Genomic DNA, 23,405 nt, shown 5'->3' on the forward strand with positions numbered 1-23,405 from the left:
ATTTTTCGACTATGTTTGACACAAATAAATAAATTGCAACTATGAATATTTTCTAGGTCAACTGTAAACACTTAAGTGCATGAGATGGTTGGCTTGGCATGCATCAGTAGGTAATAGAGAAATAGGGTATATGTGTATTTTTATTAACTTTTACTTAACGGGCTGTGGAGGATAATTGTTTAATAATGGCATATGTAGATAATAGAGAAACATGGGTATTTCTAATTCTTTTCCCGCTTCCTTTTCGAAAAGAAAAGAGAGACTGAGAACGTACATCACCACAAATCTCCATCCACAGACAAAAATCCACGTATGTGACAGATACCAAAGAAAAGCGACGCGACACTGATCTGAATTGAAGGGGCGGTGTCCAATAACACAAGATACAAAGCATGGTCTATCCATGCCTACAAATATTACATACCTACTCTGATTATGAGACAGACATTGAACAGGCCTTGCAATCCAATTCATTCCAAGAAAGAAAGCAAGCTTCATCCAAATCTAATCTAATCTAACCTATTTATTCAGATAAGTTATCAGCATGGCACCGAGTACAGTGCTCCACCACCGTCAGCCTAACAGTAGAAGGAACCTTATCTTCAATATACGTTCTAATTGCCGAAACCCCTCTACGTGCTTCCATGAGAAAATCTTTACTCATGGGAGTGCACCAGCCGCCGGACATTGCGCTATCACACTTAGGATCACCATAAGTGGTATCCAGTGTGAGCCGGCCAAGTGACTTTGCGTTCCTGAGAATATAACACGTTAGCTCAACCAAGCTCTTGGCTGAGTTGAAGCCTTTGAACCTCACAGTCTTAAGGCGGCCATGGTGCTGCATAGGCATCTGCCTCAACTGCAAGGAGCCGCCTCCGAAAATTGATTCATGCTGCATACTTTCCTCAGCTACCTGTGTGGGGTGGAAAAGACATCATAAAATAGAGTGAAAATGGATCCAGCAGTTACTAAATATTTTGCAGGATGGAATGAACAGCGTCTTACATCCAACAGCCAAGTCTCCAAGGAGGGAGAAGCGTCAAGGAAAGAAACCAGAGAAAAATAGTCATAGGATGGGCAAGAGGTCAATCTCAGATAAATAGACAGCCACTTAAGGAATAGGAATTTGGTACGAAGCATTGGTGTATTAACCCTCTGCAAGGTAAAGATGTTTCAGATTAGATTTACAAAAAAAAATGTATGACTATAGTAATATTCATATATACATCCCCTAGTCTACAAAAACCAATGATTTAGGAAATCCGTACCTCATAATCTGAGCTGATGGAAAGAGTCTTGAGGTTTGGCATACTGGATGACAATTTAACACGGGCGTAACAGACGAGGTTGGAACGGCCCATGCGCAGGTTCTTCATTTGCAGTGTTTCTCCAAGGGAGACTTTTACACTCTGTCCTTCAAGGATAAAACAGGAGAGATTTCGAGCTTTGCTCTCTATCACTCGCAGCTTCACGCAACAAGAAACCTTCAGGCTATGGAGCTGCAGCAGGATGCTAGGTATCTTCAGGCACGTTATCTTCTCGCAACCATTGAGGTCTAACTTCTCCAGAGCATGGGAGTTGGAAAGAAAGCCCTCTAACTCATTATCCAAAATATGCACAGAACGCAGGAGCAGACTTTTTAGGTTTCTGAAGGGGCCAAGTTCAGGTGTGGGATGGAAGGTGCAGCAGGAAAGTTGAAGATACCGGATTGAGTTTTGGACACCATCGGTTAAAAGTGTGCATGGGACATTATGCTTCATGTCAACTCTATAACATAGCTCAATGGTGAGTTCTTCAATCCCACGTTTAACAGCAACCTGAAGCCAACTGTCCAGATACTGGTAGGCATCATAAATGCCATATAACTGAAGCTTGAGTATCTTAATGTTGATGCCTGAGTGGTTCCTCAGGATGTTGTCAATTATGCAGATGAAATTCTCTTGAGATGCATTTGCATTTGAGCAAAGGATATGCCAGTTTAAGGTTAGATTGGGATGACATCTCCAGAAACGTAGAAAGGCATGAGACGAGCAAGCAGCACGGGCAGCATCACGCAGTGGCAACAGGGAATATATATGGTGCAAAATGTCCTGCATGCACACACATGGGATAAAAGTCAAACATTGGGATTGTAAACCCAAATGGTTACTTAGAGAAAGGAAAACAGCAGAACATGGAGGTAATATTCTACCCTAGGTAATCCTCCACATGAGTGCACATGGTATATTGCATTACACATTGCACATATGCCAAGAATCTGCAAAGCGAAGAGCTCACACATGGGGGAGTGTTGGGCTGCCTAATGTTGTAAATTGTAATTAGCCCATGGGCTTGCTTAGAGCCCACTATTTTATGTCGGTGTGTGAGTATACCTAAGAAATAGAACAGACCATCAGAGTGCAGGACTGAACAATTGCAGAACTAGGATCTCTGTTCTCTGTTTATAGATAATATATTAAGATAACATAGTGCAAAGAATCTGTGTGGCTAGAGCTGGCATGGGGATATTATGGTCCCCGCCACATAGCACCACGCTCGGCACACCTAACTTGTGGCGGAGAAAAACAGCGCCACACATTTGGCGAGCGTTGGCACAAAAATGCAGAGACAGCGCCACAGATTCTTCGACACGCCAGATCCGTGGTGGCAACCAAACAGGCCTGCGGCGCACCAAAAACGCAGCGTGGCAAGCTGCAGCGGCAACCAAACAGACACTAAAATTTATGTCGAGTACCTCGGGAAGGGTTGGGATTGAACACATCATTCTTTTGGCGGCGTGAGAATCACCATGAGCATCTTGTTGACAGGGTGAGACCTTTCTTATATCCATTGATGAATCAATCGATCCGTCTGCAGACCAAAAATTGAATATGAATAAGAATGGGAAAAAAAGACAATCTTTTTCAAATAACTTTTTACTCCGTCCAAAAATGAATGTAAAACTCGTTTTTCCATGATGAGTCAATCAACCTCAAGTTTGATCAAATCGTGTATGTAGTCTAGAGCAGACACTGCAAATCCAGTCACACCTGAGATAGAAGGCAGAACCACAGAACGACAGAAGGGGCGGCGGTCGCCGGGGCCGGACGGGGCGGGCGCGCCGCGGTAGGTGGGGCCGCGGTCAGCCGAGCCAGCCACGGTGCGGTGCCGTGCGGGATCTGATGCGATGCGAGGGCGCGACGCGGCGATGTTGTGACCCGCGAGGGCCGCGACTCCGGACGAGGAGAGGCGGGCGGCCGGCGTCGGGGTCGGGGACTCGTGCTAAGATAAGCTCGTATGAAGAGAAGATATATGTTGCTTGGGCTGCAGCTCCGGGCCTAAATCCGCCCTAACTACCTCGCCGGTTATCCGACGGATCTCCACGAGACTCCGTCAGATGTTAGGACTCTCTCTACGTGGCAGCCCTGCCCACTTTGGCACTTTATGTCCTCGGAGACGCTTGACTTTTGGATTCGAATTCGAATCCTATCAACGCCAAAGAAATCGCGCAATACTCTTCTGTCTTTTCTTTTGCTTTGAGAAGAGATATACTCCATCCGTTCTTAAAAAAATAGATCTTTAATATTAGAGAATGAAAATTGTAGCGTAGGCTATCATTGTATAAATAATGGGACCATAGCTTCATGAAAAGCCTGTTTGTTCCTCATAGTGCACATTAAAAGACTGAAGCTACAGCCACAAATGCAGATGCACCAAGAAATAGCTTAAAGAACGATAGGAGCATGCTACTATTTACAGGTTTGCAGTATGCATTCCAGCTTTGGCCCAGTTTAGATCCGAAGAATTTTGCAAAATGACACTGTAGCGTTTTTCGTTGTTATTTGGCAATTAGTGTCCAATCATAGTCTAATTAGGCTTAAAAGATTCGTATCGTGGATTTCGTCTAAACTGTGTAATTAGTTTTATTTTTTATTTATATTTAATGCTTCATGCATGCGTCCAAAGATTCGATGTGATGGAGAATCTTGAAAAATTTAGCAAAATGAAGTGGAACTAAACAGGGCCTTTATACAAAGATGCTCTGGAGAAAAATAAATTCATATTAGCCTGCGCCCTGCAGACTGCAGTTCCAGTTGAATGTAAGTCATTCATTATAGCCTCTATCTGCACAGGAAAAAAAACAGTGGGTGGACAATGGTGAATAGTTGACTTGGAATGGAAGCGGCGTTGAGAAATTGAACACATAACCAAATTAACAGGCAGAAATGGCACACTAAATGCTCGAAGTTATGACATGTGTAAATTGACATAGTGGATAGCTCAAATATGCATGCAAAATTTAGTTTATAAACCTTTGCTTCTGATTGTCCCACACTCACCTGAAATGAAAATACATCGAGGAAAGAACACCAACACAAAACAATAACCTCTACTTGGGTTCGGAACATAACTTACAACACAAAATGTCCTGGATGGGACTGTAGTTGTTTCATATATTGTTCCTGTATGAGTATGGACAGAAGAAATAAGATGCTCAAGTCTTGGAATATTGCACATATCAAGATTCAAGACAAAGGGCTGGTTTCAAATGCTCAAGCAGAGTTTTAGTACTGACATCTGCCTTGGATATCCTTTGACAGATTACATCATTACAATTCAGTATCCAATGAAGTCTGCAAAATGATAAATTACTTGATGGTACCTTTCAGGTCCAACAACAAATCCTGATTTCCAGTAGAACCATTTGAATCTACTATCCTCCCAACCGCACTTGGACAAGAATAACGAGATGGTCCGGTCTTTGCTTGCTTTTGGATGTATACATCCCTGAACAGGAAACAATACTCCCCTTGATACTGGATGAAGGCATAGCTTTCCGGCAGTTTCAATCCTGCAAAAAATTATGTAATGTTGTCGTTGGGTTCCAGTATATTTCGCTGAAAGCGTGTGAAAAATATAAAAACAAGACAACTTTGAGATGCATGCATGTTTGTGTCAAATTTGGACAACCTGTGCCTCCATTTGGAATTTGGATACAAATGAAGCAGCCTCGTTGTTTTTATCAAAGTCCATAGGATCTTGATGTCTGATCCTATTCAAATTCATAAACTGGACACAACTTTCCCAGATCAATCGAGGATGCATTTGTCTTAGATTCCAAATGGTTTGAGAACCAACATAATTCTCATGTACTAGTGACGTTCTTTGTGATGCCAATTTGATTCAACCAATGATCTACTAATAGATAATGCCTACATAAGAGACCATCAAAACTGGAGGAACAATTTTATCATAAAAAAATTGGAGGAACAATAATTTATCTTGAGAAGGAACAAGGATATCTATGATAAGTAGTATATGCGGTGGTAAACAATTGGCAGTGTTCGGCTGGTATGAAAAATTCACTGTTCATGCTGGAAAACACTGTTTATGTTGGAATGTTGTGAGAGAAAAACACTGCTTCGGCTGTAAAAAGAAGCCGAACAAGCCGGCTTGTTGGTCAGCCGAACACTGCCATTATAAAATACCAATGGTGTCTTCAAGGAATTTTGAAAGGAGTTCCTCACCATGTTAGGGACAAATATATTATGTGTTAGTCACACATTTGCATGTCTAGTTATAAAGAACCGCTTAAAGATGGAACGAAGTTAGTGTATTTTGCACGAGTCATAATGTTCAAAGGTTCTTTGCATGACGCGAGTCGAGGGAGAGGAACCGTAGATTAGTGTAAACCTGATGCTGCACGCTAATAAATTGGGCTATTACCTAGTGGCCTTGCTGCTTGCCCTTGTTGGACCTTGCGACTAGCTAGCATAGTGGGCTGTTGGGCACTTATCATATCAGCTAAATTAGCCAGCCTGCCCCCTGCTTTGTGCCGGCCGCCGGGGTCAAAACGTATTATTTGCCGGGGTCTAGACCGGTAAAATATCGTAGGATACATGACGCCGTGGCCAAGTCGTCGGGGTCGGCGGACCCCGACGGTAACATAGCTCAATGGTGAGTTCTTCAATCCCAGGTTTAACAGCAACCTGAAGCCATCTGTCCAGATACTGGCAGGCATCATAAATGCCATATAACTGAAGCTTGAGTATCTTAATGTTGATGCCTGAGTGGTTCCTCAGGATGTTGTCAATTATGCAGCTGAAATTCCCTTGAGATGCATTTGCATTTGAGCCAAGGATATGCCAGTTTAAGGTTAGATTGGGATGACATCTCCAGAAACGTAGAAAGGCATGAGACGAGCAAGCAGCACGGGCAGCATCACGCAGTGGCAACAGGGAATATATATGGTGCAAAATGTCCTGCATGCACACACATGGGATAAAAGTCAAACATTGGGATTGTAAACCCAAATGGTTACTTAGGGCAGTCCCAATGGTACATTGATGATGGTTTCTATCCTCATTAAATGACTTGCCATGTAGGCAAAACGCTGACATGGCAACGTAATTAATGAAGAAAGAGAGCAAAAATCATAGAAATGGTTTCTTCATGAAGAAATCAGGTCTACTCTTGACCCAATGCACCAAGAAACCATGAAATCGCCATTGGGGAGAAACTACCAGTTTCTAGGGAGCTCGTGTCCGCACTCTCATTAGAGAAAGAAGATAGAGTTGGGAGAGAGAAAGAGAAAATAATTATTACTCATAGAAACCATGGGTTGGAAAGTAGTACTTTTTTGATACGGTATCCTATATTATAGAAACTACTAGTTTCTTTCATTGGGACTGCCCTTATAAAGTTATAAGAGAAAGGAAAACAGCAGAACATGGAGGTAATATTCTACCCTAGGTAATCCTCCACATGAGTGCACATATGCCAAGAATCTGCAAAGTGAAGAGCTCACACATGGGGGAGTGTTGGGCTGCCTAATGTTGTAAATTGTAATTAGCCCATGGGCTTGCTTAGAGCCCACTATTTATGTCGGTGTGTGAGTATACCTAAGAAATAGAACAAACCATCAGAGCTGAACAAAGCCAAGGTACTAATTTAGGAGGGCTGGGCAGAGTGCTGGACCGGACAATTGCAGAACTAGGAACTCTGTTCTCTGTTTATATAGATAATATATTAAGATAACATAGTGCAAACAATCTGTGTGGCTAGAGCGACATGGGGATATTATGGTCCCGCCACATAGCACCACGCTCGCACACTGGCGGAGAAAAACAGCGCCGCACATTTGGCGAGCATTGGCACACAAAAAAAAAGCACAGAGACAGCGCCGCAGATTATTGGACACGCCAGATCCGCGTTGGCAACCAAACAGACCTGCGGCGTGCCAAAAACGCGGCGTGGCTAGCTGCAGCCACAACCAAACAGACACTAAAATTTATGTCAGTACCTCGGGAAGGGTTAGGATTGAACACATCATTCTTTTGGCGGCGTGAGAATCACCATGAGCATCTGACAGGGTGAGCCCTTTCTTTTATCCATTGATGAATCAATCGATCCATCTTCAGACCAACAAGGATGGTTAGCCTATGGCCTTGTTTAGATGCAAAAAATTTTGCAAAATGGCTACTGTAGCGTTTTCGTTGTTATTTGACAAATAGTGTCCAATCATAGTCTAATTAGGCTTAAAAGATTCGTCTCGTAGATTTCGTCTAAACTGTGTAATTAGTTTTATTTTTTATTTATATTTAATGCTTCATGTATACGTTCAAAGATTTGATGTGACAGAGAATATGAAAAATTTTGCAATTTTTTTTGCAAACTAAACTGGACCTATGCCAGAATTGAATATGAATAAAAAAAATTCGGTGCAAACACAGGCGTCTAGGGAGACAGAGCACTAGCTAACTGTGAGCACACGCCTTTGTTTCTTAAAAGAAAATCAAAGGCACGTATCATTCTCTCAGACTAGTACAAGTTTTAAAATGAATCAATTAGCGAGTACAACAGGGATTTTTTTTTTTTTCTGTGAACTGAAAGAAACAGCCACACAAGGTAACATGCCAAGGAGCGCTAGGAAGGGCTTACTCAGGGCTCGGGTTTGCCGTTGACGCCGCTGCCGGTTGCGCTGTAGGGACATGAGCCGCTGCAGCGCCAGTAGCCCCATGGTGGTTCGAGCAGACGACGATATCTACCTCGCCGAGGGGTCTCTATAGTTCCGTACTGCCCTCTTTCTCTAGGTGCCAGCCCAGGCCACTTTGGGCGCGTTTGCGCACCTGGACCAGCACGGCCTAGCCAGCCCAAACGGATCAGGCGTGGGCAGGCCTGCCTCAACTGCTGCAACGCAGCTTGTTTGCGCACCTGTACCGATTCAGCCCGGCCTAGGCGAGCTGGTGTTTGTGACCCAATACTCAGCCGAGCTCAAACACCAACCGCCACCAACTGCCGAGCACAAATTGTGTTTGCCAACTGCTGTGCTCGGCCTGACCCAAAGAGAAGGAAGAACATCATGATCAACAGAGAAGCAAACACTTTGAATGAAAATGTATAAAAGACATAGGCCTCAGACTAATTCTATTTAATCAACACATACATTGCCGGCTACATTGCATAATCAAAGAAGCAAATTAAGAACAGTAGCAGAATTAAGTAGTTTAGCAAGCTGAGAAGGGCAACAAGTTAACATAAAAGAGAGTACATGAATCAAAGTGGCATGTAGCCAGCTAATGCAGTCATCCTATTGTGTCATCATCGGACTAATTAAAACAACAGCTGTGGCACATGAACAGCTTGAGTGACAGACCAACTACAACCATAAACAAGATCAAGATGACAGCATTTTTGCAACAGTCTTGCAGCCCAGGTGAATGAGGATAGATTTCAGAACCTTGAGCTGTCACCAGTTCATGGGATGCTGATGCATCCCCATGAGGGGCATCAATTGGTAACAGCAAGGGTTCTTGAGGTACCCTTGCATTAAAATCTCTAAGAGCATCATCATAGTTGTTGTACTTCTGATAGATAGCCCCTTCTTCCCTAAGCACTTGCTTAGCACACTCATACCATGTAAAATAAATCCTAGATTTCTTCCCTTCAAAGACCACATAGCAAGGAGGCATTCTCTGAAACCAACCAAATGTAGAACATGTAAGTGGTCTGAATGACATGCCTCAATCGACCATTTAGTTTGAATGATGGTGAACATCATCGGCTACTTGATAAAAAAATAGCCTCAGCTTAGTAGTTTGGTGGTTTTTTTCCTTGTTTAGTCATTGATGGCTACCAAGAATTGTAAGAACCAAATAAAGAGGCAAATAAACAACAGTTGCACTCACTCTCTATCAGTGACAAGACTCCTCTCTCTAAAAGTTCTCACTAACTTAAAAAAAGCAGCTCTCTTCATCCTAATCATAGAAATACACTCTGAATCAGTGGAGTTGTATATCATTCTCAGTGTTTTCTGTCTGTGCTGTTCATTTTTATCCCTAATCAGGGCCCGTGCTATAGGATCAGGCAGTGGGATTTCAGGTTCAGGGGTTTTCCTTTTCAGCCTAGTGGATACAAAGGAAACCATAACAACAGTCAAGGCAGCTGCCTTCGTACACAACATGTCACGGCTCAAAGACAGATCCATCTACAAGCATGTAAAAATGTAACATGATTTCAGCTTAATGTACCCTGTTAGGCATCAACATGAATGTGAAATGAATGCATATGAACAAAAGCACGGCTGCATCTTGTATGTGATGCCTCCCAGTGCTAAATTTGGACAACATCATCGAGGACAACATCATCGACCAATGATGGAACAAAAAACTCAGAGCAATAGTAATCAGAAACAGATCAACATCCCTAACAGATCAAGAACAGCAAGGTACAAGTAACACTAACAACTGCATCAAACAGTTATGAACAGCAATGTACAATACTAATCTGAAACAGATCAACAAACCTAACAGATCACAATCCCAACAGATCAAGAATAGCAAGGTACAAGTAACCCTAATAGGAGCATAAAGCAGTTATAGCAAGTATGAAACCCTAATAGATCATGAACAGCAACGAACAAGAAACCCTAAGAACTTCAAGAAGCACCACAAAAAAGAAGATTGGGGGTCGATTTCACCTTGGCTCGGGGTCCAAACAACGGAGAGGAGGCAGATCCGGAAGAAGACGAAGCAGATGCGGACGGAGAAGAAGAGGAACACCGCCGCCACGGAGTCCCAGCAGCAGCCGGCGCCGGTGACCGAACCCACAACCAGCCGGAGGTCGCCGCCGCCGCCACGCACCACCACTCACCGCCGGTCTCTCACGAGGGAGGTGGAAGAGCAAGCACCGAGTGGAAGAAGGAGAGAGTGGAGAGTGGGAACCCGTATATAAAGGCTGGTGAAATCGCCGCCATTTCGCTTCGCGCGCGGCGGCCAGAGCGGGAGCGGGGAGCGGGGACGCGCGCGAAGAAGTTTCCCCTTCCCGCTAGAGCCCGCGCGAGCCACCCCGCCGCCGCCCAAAATCGCCTGCGTGCGCCGCCACGAGCTCGGTTCCAAAGAAACGAGGGTTTTGGTCGTTTCCAGAGGGCCAGGCGGAGAGGGCGTTTTTGGCTCTGGGAAGCCAGGTTCGCTCGCGGGCCACGACCACAAACATGGCAAGTTGCAGCCCACGGGCGCAGCCGGGCCTCCGGGCCAGGGTCGCAAACGCGCCCTTTATGTTCTTGGAGATTTGGACTCTTGGTTCCGTTTCGATCTCAGTTTGGATTTGAATCCTCGCACCACCGCTGCCGGCGGCCGGCAAACAACACCTCATATGCTCATGCTGTCTTGCCTAGGCCGCCGGTAGCCACCTACCACGCCACCCAAATCACGAAGCTCGAGCCCAGCTACATGTTGGATCCCCTCGTCAGACTTTCAGCTCGTGGTCCACTGCCTTTGCCCTTTGGGACAAGGGCGGCTTCATCAGAGTTGCGATTTTTGGGAGGATCGATTTTGTCCTGAATATGACGCATTGCAGATTAATTAGCAGCAGTGCACTAATAAATTGTGCCGATTGCATGATCGATTCTCCATAGCCCAGTTTCCCATAGTGATTATCCTCGTTCAGCAAGTCAGCATACCTACCCAATAACAAATTTAGAATAAATATATGGTGCTCAACATTTTCTTGTAATTGCATTTCAAAATAAGTGGTTCGTCATTTGAGATACATGACATATTCTTTCAACATGACAACCACCTTACAAGTGACCAAACCATATTGTTACTCGCATATAAGATAAGGGAACTACTGTAAATATTTGCCAACTATACACCCTCTAATAAAAGGCTTACTCCATTTATGTGAATATCTTGACTTATATTAATACATAATGATAGACCATTTATCTATCCAACATGAGGTCTCCAGTGATTGTGGATAGGAATTTCTTTAGAGTAAAAGGTTTCCTCCACTTTAGTTTAGAGAAGCAAAGCAATTCAATTCGGTACAACACAGCGTATTATAGGCACACCCAGTGGCGGACCTAGAGAATTGCTAGAGCCTGGGTGAACATATAACAACTAATACCAAATTTAGAGACACATCAAGCACTAATAGAAGCAAAGTCGATAACTAAGATACTTTTGGAAATAAATCTAACGTTAAATACCCATGTGTGAATGAGCGTACATTAAAAATTAATATTCTAGAACTGGAAAAGTACGCAAAGGCTATAGACTTTTGGGGTCCGCCCCAGGGCGCCCGCCACATTACTTGACATCATTATGGATTCTGTTGTGAAAAATTACTTGTGGGCGAATCATGTGGTCACAAAAAATGACCATGCGCTCACCCAGGTACATGAGGCGTGCAGAGGATAGGAGCAAAGTCAATGGGAGAAGTCAAAGGAGCTCTTATATCTAGCAGCCTCTTCGGCTATAAGACGAATGGGGAGAGGCCCCGGCCTGTAATCATAGATGTACATTGTATACTACAAGAAAAATAAAGAAAGAGGTCTCATTCCCTTTGTGCTATGTATGTATTGTGTATGCTGATCGACGGAAGGATTTCTCAACCAATACAACTTATCTTGACCATATTTTGTATATGACTTATCTTGACTATATTTTGTATATACAAAGGACTGAGCAAGGCGACTAGACTGGGGGTGGGGGGGGGGGGGGGGGGGTTGAATATGGTAGCCTAATCCAATTTTTCATTCGATTTCGGCCGCTATCCCAACACCGTCCAACCAAGTGCTCAAAACACAAAACACTAACCAAACGACCACCAAAAGACATGAAATTTTGTGGAGAGGCTTAAAACATTGTGAAAAACATCTTCACCAAAAATAGCTCAATTGGGGAAGGTTGAAAAACTGGCCTAGGCCAGTTTCCAAATCTGGCTTAGACTGATTTTCAGATTTGAGCCAAAAGGAGAAAACGTCAATAACCAATCAAACGAATTTGAATAGACTTGAACTTGGTGGGGGACCTTAAAACACCAAGGAGAAGATCTCCAATAAAAATGAGCTCAATCGGAGCAAGTTGAAAAACCGGCCTAGGCTGGTTTTTGCAGATTTCAGCTAAAATCTCTCCAAGAAAAATTCGAAATAAATTCAAACGTACTCTATAAAATCTGAAATTTTGCAGAGAGGTTCCCTTGGGTGCTTAGAAGCTTTTTCCCAAAGATCATCACCCAGAAGTCAATGAATCAATGCAGATCGAAAAATCTATTAAAAGAGTTAGGGTTTTTACAATATTTCGTAAAAGTGATGGATCTAAGTGATCATGAGGAATCTGCCCAAACCACTTGGTAAACATGTTCCTTAGAGGTTCTAGCACGAATCCATCCACTCAAATCACCCTCAAACCTGCAGTAAGTTGAAATCCATCAAAAGCTCAAGAGAGGGGGAACCGGGAGGAGAAAAACCAAATCCAATCGAAACAAACGAGATTAAAGAAAGATCATGGACAAGATATTCAGAGGACATGATTGCTTTATTGCCAAGATCAACAAGGTCTGGTCTTACACATAGATGCCACGCGCCTCCTCCCGTTCCCTCTGGAATTCCAACCGGGTTTTGAGGCACAAACTCGAAAAACCGTCAACAGGTGGTTTCAAGGCCGAAACCACCAAACTGCGTGGAGAAGCGTATCTACGACAACTCCTCTATAATCTTGACATGTGTCACCATCGTCCTTGACCGACCGATCACCAAGTCCTCTTGCGCCTCCACTTGACTTGGTCAACCATTGTCTTATCTTGGTCAACATAGTCTACTCCTCCGCATGTACTCTTGCTCGTCGATGTACTCAAGTGTCAGCCACCCGCGGTCAATCTTGTGGCCATCTTGGTCCCTGGGTCCAAGCGTCACGTCCATCCTTCACTGCTTCTAGTCCATTGGCACGGCACGTCTCTACTTGCCCTTCTCTATGTCCATCAACCATCTCTGTGATCCACACCTACACACCAACACAGCCAAAAGATATGTTGCACACGCACTCACGCGATGGTTAGTCTCCAAACTCAACAAAAGCCTTGGTCATCTCCTGACAATCACTAATCATAAATTGACACACAAGGACACATATCAACCTTTGTTTTGCAATCTCCCCCTTGATGAGTGCATTGTCCACACCAACACATAGAGATAGATTAAAGAAGAAGAAAAAAGGCAAAACTCACTCAGATGACCAAAAGCCAAAGAAAAAGCCAAAATGGGGTCATTTGAAATGAGCAAAGTTTGGTCTAGAAAGAAAATCCGTGCTCCCCTCGAGTCTTCTGCTCTAGGCCAACGACACCTTGCACGCCAAGGAAACCTCGAGAAGCCTCCCCCAGGGGAGGCCGCACCACGGTAGGTAGCCCCTAACGATCAAGCGTCAGACTATGGTAGCAGCGTCAGGGAATCATTGCGACATTGTTGGCCCCCTCCTAAACAATAGGGAAGTACCAGGCGGCGCAAAGACGAAGGAATTGCAAGCATCCGGTGGAGAATCCTTAGGCTAGAACCAAAACTGACTTGTACCCCATGTCCTCCTTAGGATATAAGGGGAGGCATGGGCTCCTTAGAAGGGGATCGGGTCCTCGACCGCTCAAGTAGACTCAATAGCCAGGAACCCTAGGATAGCACCGCGCAATCCCCTGCCAAACTCTCTCGATTTCTTTGTTGTAAACCCTAGATTAGACATTCTTAACATGAAGAACACTATATTGCTAGACGTAGGGCTCAAAAGCCCAAACTAGGATGAACCGATCTATGTCCCTAGCGTATTTTGAGAGTCCAAGTCACTAGAGATGACCCACACATCGACTTCCGATGAACAATCCAGATGCTTGCCATACATGGTTCTGAACCCGCGACACCTAGGTACTATGGCCAGGCTGGCTTAGGGGCAATCGGCTTAGCCGACTAGGAGAGTCGGCTAAGTCGACCTAGGGTAGGGGAGCCGGCCTCGCCGTCTTGGTGAGTTGGCCTGGCCGACTTCGTTGAGCCAGGTCGCCAAGTGCCATCCTCCTTCTTCTTTGCTTGTTTCTTTGTCGTTTGTCGCGCCAAATATTTCCCAACACCCTTTGATGTTAGAAACTTGATAGCATGGCCCAATTTCCATGTTAGCACATTTTTTGGTGTCAACATCTACCAAACAATAAATTTTACAAACAAAGAGAACATAATGATAAATTCATAAACAGAGTACACACTGCTCAAGTCATAAGAAAAGAGTGCAGAACAACTTCACAAATAAAACATGGCATGATGCCATAGCCTCTTATTTGTTGGGGGCCCATATGGAATATGAGCTAAGTCCTCCTAGAAGGGGCCCAACTAGTGCTATTAGAGCATGTAAAACCCACTCCCACCAAGGGGCCGCTTGTAAATTGTTGTTGCCTATATATGGTGCCATGAGCAAGAGGGCAAGGGGCTCTCTCCCTCCCACTCTCATTTCGCAAATCCTAGCCACCAAGCTCTCTCCTCTCTACACTCTCACTACACCACAACACCACATTAGCATCAGACATCTGACGCTAAAAATAATATTTATTGATGAATGATTTGTCGCTAAAGATAACTCATAGATCTTCTATCACTATTTCCTCGTTTACCAATTCACTATCTGTCTGTATAGATAGGTATATTTATCGTCATGCGGTCTGTCACTAAAACCTTATATCGTCATGGGGTCTGTCGCTAAAAAATAGTCCCACATTAGTAATCAAATGTGGTTGTCATTAATTAAAAATCGTAATCCTTCAATTCAAATATTTTTGAACTGTTCAAATTAACTCGGATGGAGAAATGACCAAAACAGAAGTTGTAGACCGCGATGAAACTTAACTAATTAGAAACGATTCGTTCACAGACAGGATGGAAAAAGTATTAGGAATGTCTAGAGATATTTTGGAAGTCTATGATGATATGTTACCAATGTAGAAGGAAGGCGAGGAGAAATCGTTGGCGTCGATAAGGATCCTCGAGACGTCGTAGGTGGCCTGGTTGAAGATGCCATGCCTGCCATCGACCTTCCTGGCATGGTGGCGGATGTCCCTCCGGTACCGACGGAGGAGACGCCTAGCGGTGAGGTCCATCCCGTTCCCCTCCAAAAGCGGAAGGACAGCGAGGTCCACAGTATCCACGGAGATGCAAACCTTCGCCAAGTGGTTGACTCTCCCGAAGGAGCGCAGATTCCAGCGACACTTCTCCCCTCCCTTGAGGAGGAGCTGGAGCGTGGCGAGTCTCCACGGAAGTGACCTTGAGGACGATGTGGAGGGGTGCTCCTCGAGGAGGAGAAGGCCCTCGTGAAGGCTCGCGATGTGTAACACCCCTAGTGTTAGTCTTGCCTAATTGCACTTGCATTTCATGATCATGAGCATCATTCATCCATTCATGAGCATATATCACTTGAAACATGTGAAACATGATTATGAAACAAGAGTATCATTTCAATTGTTTTTCATCATTTCAGTACCTTTAGTGCTTGATTATTGTATGACCAATGTGTGGTATGGCTAAATATATTGTTAAACATCTTAGCTATGCTTAGAAAGTCATTAGGAACAATGTTCATATTGATCATTTGCCTAATTAAGGTTCCAAATCATGGTTTGACTTGTTTTGACCCTAGGACTTTTTGGTTTGACTGTTTAAAAAGTACAGCTTAGAATGTTTGCATGTCTAAGCAACCTAAAGCAAAGTTGTAGCAAATTTTATAAGGAACAAAAGTTGTTTTATGACCAACTCATGAAAATGAACACCACATGTTCAATTTGGGCCCACAAGTCGGATTGTGGTGCTGACTCAACACTTAGAATTTTCTAAGTCAGAAATCAAAGTCCAGTTTCATCTACTCGACTTTGGCTTGATACAACTCGTTATTCTTTGAGAATTAGCTGATAAAGTCTAAAGCATTGTTGTAGCCCTAACATAGCTTTACAACTTTCATGTATACGATTTGCACTGATTTGCCACAAATTGAGAGATCTAGCGCCAACAAGTAACGCTGTCAGTCAACTCATGTTTCAACTGAATGCTGAAATTTTGAACTCGGCACAGTGCCGACCGGTGGCAGCTCCTGGCCACCGCGTGGCCGCCACGCGCCGTGGCCGGCCTGACGCCGTTGCTCGCTGGCGAACGCTTGAAGGTCGCGCCCGCTTGCCATCCCACTCGTCCTCGCCCTCTATTTCTTTCTCTCGCGCGCGCTGGAGCCACCGAGAAAAGCCGCCGCCGTGCCATTGCTCCGCCGAGCCCGTGCACCCTCGCCATTGCCTCGCTTCTCACTCCAGCTAGTCCGCGACTCCATTGTTGTCGTCTGGAGCTCTTCCACCTCGCCACCGAGCCGGAGAGTCAAGGTAGGCGCCTTTTCTTCTTCTTCTCCGCCGCGGATCGCCATTGCCGCCGGAGTTAGGGCTGTGCTCGCCGCGGCCGACCACCATCGGAGCTCTATCCCTCCTTCCTCTCCCTTTCCTCAGTTTCCCTACGTCACCTTGATGCTCACGCCAAGCTCAGATCGGGCCGCTAGGGCCGGAGTTGGCCGGCGTACCTCGCGCAGCGCCGCCGCGACCGCCATTGCCGCCGGTGACCTCCTCCGCTTTAGCTAGGGGGTCCGTTTTATACTTCCATCGGTGCGGGGCAGCGTGCTGTGCACGTTGGTGCCACTCCCTTCGCCGGACTGCTCGCCGTCGTCGAGCGGTGGTCGGTCAACCGGTCTCCCCTGCCTCCGGTCGGCTGACCAGTGGGGCCGGCTGACCCGCTGGGTCCCGCCTGTCTGTCTCTCTGGCACGGGTTTTGGGTGGATAACCGGGTGGATCTAGCAGATTTGAGCATGAAGTTTAATAGGATTTCAAAAATGATTTTTCAGAATTCTATTTAAATGCTTTAGAAAATGTTGTGTACTCCTTTTAGCTCCAAATCTGTTGGAATAAATTTTGCTAGGTTCCTTATCACCAGATCTACTTGGGAAAATTATTGCATGTCATTTTTGGGATACTTTGCTGTAGAACTTTATTTAATCAGGTATATTGCTGATAACTTGAAAAATGTGTAGAAAAATCTATAGGCTTCAGAAAAATATGATTTCAACTTTGTTAATCTTCTTATGTAATGTACTTTCTAGGAAAAATATGTGTCATGCTTGTGCTGTAGAAAATTTTTGAGGTGTAGTTCAAGTGCCTTTAATGGCTGATTTTTGTTATTTTAGCTAGAGAGCAAACTTTGTATAAAACATGCATGTGATAATTTTTGTACAGTAGTTGTATGCTATGAAGAACATAGAAAAAATACTAACTCTGTTGTTTGACACTTTTCACAGTACAAAGTATTTTCATGTTCATAATCATGCCATAACTTGTTATTTTTGTGTAGGCTAATCCACTCATTCAAACACCATAAAAATCTGATGGTAGTCTAATTAGAGTAGTACCATGCTACTGTAATTTTCTCAGATTTTTATAAGCACCAGAAATATAGATTGCTGTTGTAGCCCCAATTTAAAAGGAAATAAAATAATCCTCTTTAATACAAGATTAGTTAATAATAATAGCTTTGGTGTATCTTTGAAGCATTTGATAAGGTGTGTTGACTTAAACATGTTAGTAGTAGAAGAGAATGCAGTAGATGACATGTGCTTGTAGTATATTTTCTTGAATGATGTTGACTACCTTGCATTTAAACATATCCATTGCATTCATCTCCTTCGATGCACCATTTGCATAAGCACTTACGCGCATTGCATCATACAGGATCGCAAACCGAGAACCCAGTCATCATACCCGAGGAGCCCGAGGAGCAGTTCGAGGTGCAGCCGCAGGAAGTGCCAGAAGCCGACGAGGAGGACGTTGAGGAACTTCCGGAGTGCCCCGATCACCGTCCGAGCTCCTTCGAGAGAGGCAAGCCCCGGAGCATTTTTCTCTCGGTTTGCAATTATTTAATTAAATGCTTTACTTTAATTGATGCATTACGTTCAGGAGTTGTTTGCAACCGTTGCTGCATTATACCTTGTCTACCTTTGTTATACTATATCATTGTTACCCGGGTATCCACAGTCGAGTCAATGCTTAGCTGGCTTAGACCAGTAGAAGTCGGGTGATTTCCTGTCACCTGCGAGCTATAGGTGGTTACCTGGATCTGCTTGGATGACTATGAAGTCATGGTATAACTAAGTGTTAAATGAAGTTGAGACCGGACGGAGACTTGCAGAGTTTTGGACTGTAGTATTTCCGTCTGTGTCGATTAAGGACCGACCGTTATTGGGCCTCGAGTCATGTTGAACGCATGCCTTACATTTAGCTGGCCGGATAAAGTACCTTCCGACCGCGAAGCTGGGAGATTTTTCGGGCCGAGTAGATTGCCCGCAGCGCACTGTGCCGAAGCAGGTGTGGTAGGACACGGGGGCGAGATGATAAGACCAAAGTGCAGTCGGTCGGCCCCCGGGTACATGTGGTTCCTGGCAAACTCGAGATACCTAGAAAGTTGGCTCGGTGATCAATATCTCACCTTAGCGGGTGAGTGAGGTTTGTGTAAGGAATAAATTACCAGCTGGTTAGGAATCGATTTGAATCGCCATCGCTCCTAGATAGTGAGCATTTGACTTGAGTTACTTCATCGTAGTAAATGTTTATGGAACACTTGGACAGTTATAATGAATATGATAGTATGGAAGTTGTTTAATGATCATTGGTTATCATTATCTGCTTAATCACATGTTTACTCTAGTATAAGTGCAAATCTAGTCGACAGGTTAATAATAATTAACTTGGCAATAATGCTTTTTGAAAGGTTCTTGAAATGCTAAAAATGCTTCTTTTTGCAAATGAGTCAGCTACCCTACTATAAAGCCCTTCATAATCCTTGGTGTCACTTATTTTCGGTTATGTCGGGTAAGTCTAGCTGAGTACCTTCTCGTACTCAGGGTTTTATTCCCACTTGTTGCAGATGGGCAGATGTATTACGGCTACTGTATCAACTGCCTTTATCCTGCGATGGGTGATGCTTAGGACCATGGGCATGGTCATTCCTTATGTCTCGTCTGATGCTTTTGTTGGAGATGATCATTCGCTGGCACTATATTTAAACTCCGCGTGAGTGTGTGTGTGGTTTGAACAAATGACTTCCGCTACTTTTATTCGAACTGGTTTTGTAATAACTATGTTGAAACTCTGATATATCTGAGATTGCGAACTTTTATGTAATATGTGATGGTGACCGCTAAACTTATTACGATCTTGGCTGGAATGGAAGTTGGTTTGAAATCCTTCGTGATTTCACGGACTACCGGGTTATACGGGCTTAAGTTTGCTAAATCGTCTGCTTTGGCGGATGATTTTCTTACTTAATTTCGTATAATTGGTCGGTTCTGTTACACGATGGTCCTCCCCACGGGCGCCTGATATGTGCCACCGGACCTGCCGCCACCGTCTCCGCCGCTGCCGGGCTCGTTGTCGGAGAGGAGCACGATGAACGGCTTGAGGCCCTCCATCGCCTCACGCATGGCTGCGATCTTTCCTGCCCCGATCGGCTCCTTTTGCTTCACGAGCTCATTGTTGGCGTTGATGAGGATCCTTGAGACGTCGTAAGCGGTGCTCCACTCGTACGACGGAGCGCACATCCGAGCCGTACTCTTGTGGAGGAGCTGCAGAAGAGCCGGAGCGTGGCGCGCCTCCGCTGAATCCACCTTCACGACGATGTGCTCCGGGTGCTCGTGGAGGAGGAGAAGGCCCTCCTGAAGGCTCGCGACGGTCCTCCCCGCCGTCGGGGCCTCCATCTCTCCTTGTTCATCTTTTTCTCGCTCTTTCTCTAGATAACTGATGTGGGGTGGGGCTTCTCTCTCCTGTGTCCTGAGAAAAATGGACGGCTATAACACTGCGGGTATTATAGTGACGCGATTTCTTGCCAATCATGTTTGTGATGCACGAAAGGTGCCCAGTCGGACCCGAGGCAGCCATGATAAATCACGTCACTATGGGGTGATTGGTTACTCAAAACTTTGATGCATGCGTGCAACCAAACACGATCTCGTTTCTTACTGGAACAACAATAAAGACAACCAAACACAGCAAAGTGCATAGTCTTATCATGACTGGAAAGAGCCTGGACAGCCACTCCATCCCGGCTCACTGACCCTTGAGCAACCAATCACCCCCATAGTGACGCGATTTCGTGCCAATCACGAGAAAGGTACCCAGTCGGACCCGAGGCAGCGGGCAGAAGCTTCGAGAAGGGGCGGCATTGGACGAGTCCGCGCCTCCGCGGGGTGCGGTGCGGTCGCCCGAGGGACCCGAGTCGCTTGTCCTTGCTGGGAGCGGGCGGACGGAAAGCAGCGAGGGAAACCAACGGAAAGAAGAAAGCAGGAGACGGGTTGCCGACGGAAAAGCAAACGACGTCGGGTCTCCGAAGTGGTGGGAGCGTGATCTCCAAGCTGGTGCCTCTAGCTGGCAGGTGGGTCCCGTGCACAGAAGCATGCGTACATGAGGGGAATCCGAGGGGGAGTGACGCGCGCTGCGTGCGGGGAGCGGGTGCGGCGGCGGCGGCGGCTATTCCAGGGCGCTGGCTTGCTAGCCGACCGGAGCACCCGCGCGCTGCTGGCTTGCACGAGCGCTGCAGCGAGGCCCACATGCACGAGAGAGCGCAGCCCATCTGCTGATTTCCGACTACGAGAGCATTTAAAAAAAAAAGCACCTAGATACGTTTTCCTCAACAAAAAAAACGAGTTACGTATGTTTTATGTATGTTTTCCTTTTCTTCTTTCTTTCTTATATATATATATATATATATATATATATATATATATATATATATATATATATATATATATATATATATATATATATATATATATATATAGGGAGAGGCTATTCAGTAGCCGGCTACAAAATAAGTTATTCTGTAGCCACCTCCATTTACTATAATTCTATATATTAATTTACCATAATGTCAATACATATTTACGATAGTTGGGTTACTATAACACATGGGGATATTTATCATAACGTTATATTAAACCACTTAGTAAGTTATCATAACTCAAAGTGGCTACAGAATAAGTTATTCTGTAGCCAGCTACAGGATAGTAGTTTTATATATATATATATATATATATATATATATATATATATATATATATTTCCCTTCTATTCTATGTACGTTTTTTTTGTTTCGATTCGCACTCCAACACGGCATCAGGTACGTTTTATCTCTTTTCTTTCTTTTGCCTTTTATGTATGTTTCTCGTTTTTCTTTCTTTCTACTAGCTAATGTTTGTTTTCCTTCCGACTCCGTTCATGTATGTATGTTTTTTTATTCTTCTTTATTTTTTTAATCTTTCTTTTATTTCTTTTTTCTAATTTTGTTTCTTATTTGTTTTGTGTTTACTTTTTTATTTTTATTTTTATTTCTCTTTTCTTTGGACTTTTTGTTCATTTTATTTTCTTTATCCTTTTTCTTCTTCATTATTTTACTATAATAAATTATTTTATTTATTTGTTCTATTTTTCATGCTCTACTTTTTTCCTATATTTCTAGACATACGTGTCATGTCCGTGCAGTATACATATGAAGTTTTTATGATTGGATGTTCAATTATTATTTTAATTTTTTGTTTCAATGAAATTTTGTATTCATGACTCGTGAGACGTTCCATCCATATTTCTTTGTTGAAGTGCCTTTTTTATTCCTTTTTATCTCTTTTATTCACATAGTAGCGGAGTATTCATTCTTTCTTACTTTCCTCTATTTTGTGGTTTTCTCAATTTTATTTTTTTTGTTTTATCTTAGGGTTTTTTTATCTTTTGTTAATTCTATTTTAGTTATTCATTGGTTTTATTATATATATATTTCATAGCATTTGCTATTTATTTTTTATTTCATTGTTATAATTTTAATTTTTCCACGTTCACATTTTACATTTTATTTTCTATATGTTCCATGAAAAACATTTGATGTGTTTTAGTATGTTCACATAGTTACCTTTTAACAGTTGTTTTGGTCGCCGAACGTTACACACAAGGAAATTTTACCGATTGCTTTGACTTGCATTCCTCCAAAACCATATAGGGGGAGGTTGGAGTTGATTTCTATCCAGCTTCATGTTGTCGAAGGTTGACACGAACAGAAAGTCGGCTGAGCTGACCGTGTCTACGAGGATTTTTTTTGTGACGGTCCATCCTGCCACATTTGTTTCTATCACCATCGCATCGGTATGCGGGTAGTCACGAAGCTTGAGGTCAGAGCTGTCGAAGGTTGTCGGGAGATGGGACCACTGTGAATTTTGGTGTGGACCCGCACTGGGCACATGGTGCACCCTTCTCATGCGCTCTTTTGCGCTGTCTTTTGTTGCCATGATCTTCGTTGGACCCGCCTGTGATTGCAAGAATGACCCCGAAGGTGGAGGTGGGGTTATTGATTGTTGTTTGAGTTGGCTAGCTATTTTGCCCTGTTTTGACGTGGTGTTGCTGCTACGACGGTTGAGTCGGCGATGGTGGAGGAGGAGGTAGAGCTGAGTGAGGGGTTTTCACTTGCAGTGGTGTCGGTGGGTGGGTTACTGTATATATTTTTGCGAGGTGTGTAGGTTTATACTTGTGGTGGTTATTGTCATAGATGTCGTAGGTCTGATATGGGTGGTGGTAATTTGTGAAGTTTGTGTATTGATGGGGTGGTTGTTGCAAAGGTATGTCGTAGTTGATCGGAGTATATTGGTAGGAGGGAGTGGGTGCTTGGGTTGGTTGCCTTCTTGTATGGTTGACTGGTTTTGCAGTGGCGGTTACTTGCTGGGATTCCTGATATTCTTTCCCTTTGGCAAAGCAAACACACTATTTTTGGTCTGACCCTTGCTCGGGCCACAAAAATGGCAATACAACTTTGAGGGTGAAAGGGTCGAGATGGCGACTAGAGGGGGGGTGAATAGTCTTTTTTAAAATTAATCGCGTCGGCTAACCAAAACAAGTGCGGAATTAGAACTATCGGTCTAGCCAAGACTACACCCCTCTATCTATATTCTCTAGCACCTTCCAAAGATACTAATTAAGCAACAAAGGTTCCGGGCTAGCTAGAGCTCTCCTAACCAATTCTAGGAGCAAGGTCACACAAACATATGCCACTAGTACTTTAAGCAACA

General features: G+C 44.1%; 1 protein-coding gene across 1 annotated transcript; it reads right to left on the minus strand.

Annotated features, from left to right (window-relative positions):
- Window positions 1-341: 341 nt before the first annotated feature.
- LOC136501776 (putative FBD-associated F-box protein At5g53635) lies at window positions 342-8,017 on the minus strand. Its single transcript, XM_066497311.1, has 5 exons — window positions 7,921-8,017; window positions 2,735-2,850; window positions 1,269-2,090; window positions 1,006-1,155; window positions 342-913 (listed from the first exon to the last, which is right to left on the minus strand). The coding sequence occupies exons 1-5, from the start codon at window positions 7,997-7,999 to the stop codon at window positions 524-526; spliced, it is 1,557 nt and encodes a 518-aa protein (XP_066353408.1). The 5' UTR covers window positions 8,000-8,017; the 3' UTR covers window positions 342-523.
- Between the last annotated feature and the right edge of the window lie 15,388 nt (window positions 8,018-23,405).

Source organism: Miscanthus floridulus, chromosome 13, assembly GCF_019320115.1.
Source record: "Miscanthus floridulus cultivar M001 chromosome 13, ASM1932011v1, whole genome shotgun sequence".
NCBI classification, from domain to species: domain Eukaryota; kingdom Viridiplantae; phylum Streptophyta; class Magnoliopsida; order Poales; family Poaceae; genus Miscanthus; species Miscanthus floridulus.

What these genes read in the sequence shown, in the direction of transcription:
- LOC136501776 (XM_066497311.1), bottom strand. Translation starts at nt 7,999, where the DNA reads ATGGGGCTACTGGCGCTGCAGCGGCTCATGTCCCTACAGCGCAACCGG. An exon ending in CAATCCCAACCCTTCCCGAG is followed by an intron (nt 2,091 to 2,734) that starts GTACTCGACATA and finishes GTGTGCATGCAG; the next exon opens with GACATTTTGCACCATATATA. An exon ending in TGGAGACTTGGCTGTTGGAT is followed by an intron (nt 914 to 1,005) that starts GTAAGACGCTGT and finishes CACCCCACACAG; the next exon opens with GTAGCTGAGGAAAGTATGCA.